At 27.6% G+C, this 5,010-nt stretch overlaps 4 protein-coding genes across 4 annotated transcripts; 1 reads left to right on the top strand and 3 right to left on the bottom strand.

The window, feature by feature from the left end:
• Positions 1 to 94: 94 nt before the first annotated feature.
• On the bottom strand, positions 95 to 2,263 carry ENU1_029370 (leucine rich repeat protein, BspA family protein; the record flags this gene model as incomplete). Its single annotated transcript, XM_008857250.1, has 1 exon — positions 95 to 2,263. One exon carries the CDS (start codon positions 2,261 to 2,263, stop codon positions 95 to 97), a length of 2,169 nt encoding a protein of 722 aa, XP_008855472.1.
• Positions 2,264 to 2,532: 269 nt separating this feature from the next.
• ENU1_029380 (hypothetical protein) lies at positions 2,533 to 3,051 on the top strand (the record flags this gene model as incomplete). The annotated part of the gene is made up of 1 exon (XM_008857251.1): positions 2,533 to 3,051. One exon carries the CDS (start codon positions 2,533 to 2,535, stop codon positions 3,049 to 3,051), a length of 519 nt encoding a protein of 172 aa, XP_008855473.1.
• A 111-nt stretch (positions 3,052 to 3,162) lies between these two features.
• Positions 3,163 to 3,534, bottom strand: ENU1_029390 (hypothetical protein; the record flags this gene model as incomplete). The annotated part of the gene is made up of 1 exon (XM_008857252.1): positions 3,163 to 3,534. The coding sequence occupies one exon, from the start codon at positions 3,532 to 3,534 to the stop codon at positions 3,163 to 3,165; it is 372 nt and encodes a 123-aa protein (XP_008855474.1).
• Positions 3,535 to 3,669: 135 nt separating this feature from the next.
• On the bottom strand, positions 3,670 to 4,923 carry ENU1_029400 (actin, putative; the record flags this gene model as incomplete). The annotated part of the gene is made up of 1 exon (XM_008857253.1): positions 3,670 to 4,923. The coding sequence occupies one exon, from the start codon at positions 4,921 to 4,923 to the stop codon at positions 3,670 to 3,672; it is 1,254 nt and encodes a 417-aa protein (XP_008855475.1).
• Positions 4,924 to 5,010: the final 87 nt, after the last annotated feature.

A 5,010-nucleotide genomic window follows, 5' to 3' on the forward strand; every position in this document is an offset into this window, starting at 1 on the left:
TTTTTGTGGTGTCTCCTGTAATGCATCTTCGTGATGATAAGTTGAAGAGAAGATTAAGAATTAAAAAGAAAAGAAAGAAAAACGTCAAGAATCTCTAAATTAAATTTATTTTAAAATTCTTAGACTCTATATTAAAAACCCAAGAGCTCAAAGACTTTGGAAGATTAAATGAAGTGATGTTACTACATCTACTGAATGTATTTTGATCTATGAAAAGAATGTTAGGAGGAATGTTAATATTATTTAATGAAACACATTGTCTGAAAGCATTTGAATTAATACATTTTAATGAAATTGGTAATTCTATAGACCTAAGTTTTTCACAACGATCAAAAGCATTTGAATTAATGACTTGAAGATTAGAAGATAAGTCAATTGAAATAAGAGAATAACATAAAGAAAAGGCATATGAATCAATGATTAAAAGAGAGTTAGGGAGTTTTATTGAAGATAAAGAGGAGCAATGATCAAAACAATGTGTTTGAAGAGAAAGAAGGGATGTAGGTAGTTCAATTGATTTAAGAGAAGAACAATTTAAGAAACAATACGGAGATAGACTAGTCAATGACATTGGTAAATGGACATAAGTTAAATGCTCACAATTAGCAAAACAATTTAACCCAAGGGATTGTATTGTTGATGGAAGGCTAATTGTTTTTAGTGCATTACAACCATAGAAACATTCATTACCAATAGTGATAAGTGGTAATGATTCTAGTTGTAATGTTGGAAGAAAACTACAATCTTCAAAACAACTTGCACCAATTATTTTAATATTTGGAGATAATTCCATATAAGTTAGATGACTACAATTAGAAAATGCACCTTCATCTATCATAGTAATAGATGTAGGAAGTGTAATAGAAAGTAAAGCATTGCAATGACTAAAACAATACTTTGGAATAACTTGTAATGATGATGGTAATTGAACTGACTTTAAATAGAAACAATTTTCAAACAAACTAATAGGAAGGGATGATAAAGAAGATGGAAGAATAACTTTTATTAAGTTCGATTTACTAAAACAATTATTACCAAGTGAAGTAATTAATGTAGAAAGTTCAATAGATTGAATTAATGAAGATTCAAAACAATGATTTGAAAGAACAGAACAATTTGATGGAATAGATATTGTTAAATTATTATTGTTATAAGAAGATAACGTTATTGAATTTAATTTTAACAATAGTGGTGGTAATTTTAGTTTTAAAAGAATATTAGAATTAACAAAGAAACAACTATCATTTTGTATTGTCAAATTATTTGGAATATTCATAGACTTAATTGATGTACAGTTCATGAATATATTATTTCCAATTAATGTAAGAGAAGAGGGTAATGTTATTGATGAAAGACTTTTACAAAAAGCAAATGAACGGTCTCCAAGATTTAATAAATTTGATGATAAATAAATTGATGATAATGATGTACACCCTTCAAAAACAGAAGAGCCTACTGTTATTATTGAATCTGGAAGTTTAATTGTTTTTAAATTAACTTTCTTAAATGCGTCATTTTCAATTTTTTTAAGTGTTGAAGGTAAATTTATTGAAGTTAAATTTACACAATAAGCAAAAGCCTCTGTTTTAATTGAAGTAATTGATTCAGGAAGAGTAATTTCTGAAATTGATTTATTTTCTTTAAAACAAGAAGATCCAATTGAATGAATTGACTCATTTTTAAGAAGAATATCTAAAGAATTTATACAAAAGAGATTAATAGGTTGTCCATTAATCATTTCAAGTTGAGATGGTTTTTTAAAATATAATAATTCATTAAAAGTATTTAAATAATAAATATTAGAATGAATAATACCAATTATCTTAGAATATGAGAAAGAATGAAGTGATTGACAATTGTCAAATGCATCAATTCCTATTAAATGAATTGAATCAGGAATTGAAATAGTATTAATTAAATCACAATATTCAAATGCTTTATTTCCAATTACTTCTAATCTTGATGGCAATTCAATAAATGCTAATTTATTACAATGTCTAAAACAATTAGATTTAATACTAAGTAATCCATCAGGTAAAATAATTGAAACTAATTTTATTTCATCATTAAAACAATTTTCATCAAGAACATTAATATATTCTGGAATAATTATTGACTTAATTCTTCTTGTTGACATTTGATAAGTATGATCTTTCTCATTGATTAAAACAGAAGAATGAAAGACTTGTTTATCTAATTCAGAATCTTCTGGATGTTGATAAATCCATAAGAAAACATCATGTTGGGTGAATATAATATTCATTTTAATTTAGAACTATTAGTATTATTTGAGTATAATTAAATAATAAAAAATAATAATAAAATAAATTGTTTGTTGTTATATTTAATATACTATTAAATTATAATAACTTAATTATTCATATTTTATAATTATTTTATAAAAAAAAAACAAAAAAAAAGGGAAAAGTGAATTGTGTAGATGAGACCATCTATGTATAGTTTGTCTCTTTGTTAAAAAAGTGATATGTACATGAAATTAATGTAACAGAACTACCTTCTTCTTATTTAAATATGGATATTAGGACAAAAAATGAAAGACCAGTGACATTGTTTAATCAAAAAAAGACAAAACAACCTTCTATATCATTACCACGAAATTCTATTGTAGATACTCCATTAAATAATGGATTAAGACAACCACAACTAAGAAGAACATCAGTGTTTATGTCTACCCCTTTAACTGCATTGTCTGATGGACCAAGTCAAATGAATAATCAACGTTCTATTATTATTAAAAATGCACCATTATCTGAAATGGGTAAAATTATTGAAGAGGCAAAAAAAAATGGTAAGATAGAAGCAGTAAATCAAACTAATAATGGGGATATAAAAATTGTTTATTCTTCTGTTAATGATGCCCATAAAATGATCTCTAATGGTTTAATGTCAGCAAATGGAAAACAATATTTAGTAAACGGTATTAATCAATTTGGAGAAGAATATGGCTGTGGTGATGTTCTCCAACAATTAGTTATTCAACCAAGAAAAACATTTTGGGATTATCTACTTCATTTGGTTGGTCTTAAATAATACAAAACACAATATTTTATTATACGTTAGATTGATTTTCTTGATGTACTTTTTCTATTTAAGTTGCACTGTTTTGTTTTCAAAAGTGAAAGAAATGGTTTAATTGAAATATCAATTAAGTGATGCGAACAATTCATAATTGATTCCAACAATTACAAAGATAATTACTAATGAAAATAAAATTAATGAAAGGAAAAAACATAGTATAGACAATTGAACCCATTGTTGAATTTGTTTATTTGTTGAATGACGGTATAAACATGCATTAATTGGCCATAAACAACAAAATATAAATCCTAATACAAATAATAATTTTGCTTGAGGTTCACTTACATATACTATTTGAACAGGAGATGATTGATAACCTCCATAATTAGGTGATAAACCATTAAAAGGTGAGACAGGCTGGTTCTGATAAATTGGGGAATAAAGGAATTGAGTTGACTGAGACTCGTCTGGCTGTTTAGGTGATACAGGAATCATAATAATTTCATACAAAGAGAAAGATTTATCTTATAAAATATGTGACTTTTCATTTCACTTTTTATATCAAAAATCTAAAATACATAAAAAAAGTTTAAGATTAAAAAAAAATAAGAATAAAAAGTTGTTGTGAATTTAATTATTATCGTAATAATCTTTTGTGCATTGTTCTTCATCTTGTAATGTAGACATACCAGCTAATAAAGCAGCACCAACCCATGCTAAATATTTTCTATTTTGATGAACAATAATCTTAACATCTCTTGAATTCATCTTATTTTCTTCTAAAATTTTTTTGAGGTCTTGATCAAGTCTTTCTGGTAATCCAGGGAATAATGTTGATCCTCCAGCCAAAATGATATGATTTAACAATGGTCTTCTTGAAGTTAATGGACATTTTTTAATACATTCAAAGATCATTTGTGGTAATCCTTCTGTATCAATACCAACCTTTTCTGGTTTAAATAAAGCCTCTGGACATTGGAATCGTTCTTGGAAGAATTTAGAAGTGTTATCATTTCCAGGAACTTTATATTCTTTCATAATTTCTCTAGGTTTTCTTTTCATTTCTGCATCATAGTCAAGAGCAACATAACAAACATTTTCTTTAATTGCTCTTACTAATTCCATTTGTTGTGACGTTGTATAAATATATCCACATGACCTTAATAACCGTTGCATGTACTCTGTTAACCCAGAAACATTACCTTTAATTTTAGTAATAGCACTATCAATAACAAATCCATCGACAGCTGGTACTATTTGCATTCTATTACCAATTTCAACTACAAGACCAGTTTCCTTTCCTTCTGCATATAATGCCATTAATGCTGGATTAACAATCTTTAAAAATGGAACATTCAAATCATTAAACATCATAGATTTGATTTTGTCTGTTGCAACTTCATTCATATTTGGTAAATCTGTCATCACTACTGCATGGGCACTTGGATCTAATTCATTTAATTCGACTTGATAAATATTTTGGATAATGTCAAACAACCCATCCCAATCAGTATCATTTCTTGGATCAAGAGGCCAAATTAACTTGGCATTTTCATCAATAGCTTTATATCCAAATTCTTTTCTTTCTCCTCCTTCATATTCTTCATCTTCTATCACACAGTAACACGTTGGAATAACCTTTCTTGGTTGTTCTTCTCCTGCAACCCCAACTTTGATAAATGAACTTCCACAATCAAATACTAATACCGCATCATCAGCAATCTTACTTAACATTGCATTTGCCTTTTCTTCATTTTCATGTGCAAAGAATGCTGATTGTGCAACCCCCATCTTCTTCTTTTTTATTGTTTTTTTACCAGTACCTTTCATCTGAAGCTCTCCACCACTAATTCCAGCACTTCCTTGTTCAGTGGTAACTGGCATACTTGGTTGTCCTAAACTAGGTAATCCGCTTGGTTGTCCTAAACTAGGTAATCCACTTGGTTGTCCAAGTCCACCTCCAAGACCTAA

The sequence above is a fragment of the Entamoeba nuttalli genome, assembly GCF_000257125.1.
Source record: "Entamoeba nuttalli P19 unplaced genomic scaffold asmbl_2510, whole genome shotgun sequence".
Taxonomy (NCBI): domain Eukaryota; phylum Evosea; order Mastigamoebida; family Endamoebidae; genus Entamoeba; species Entamoeba nuttalli.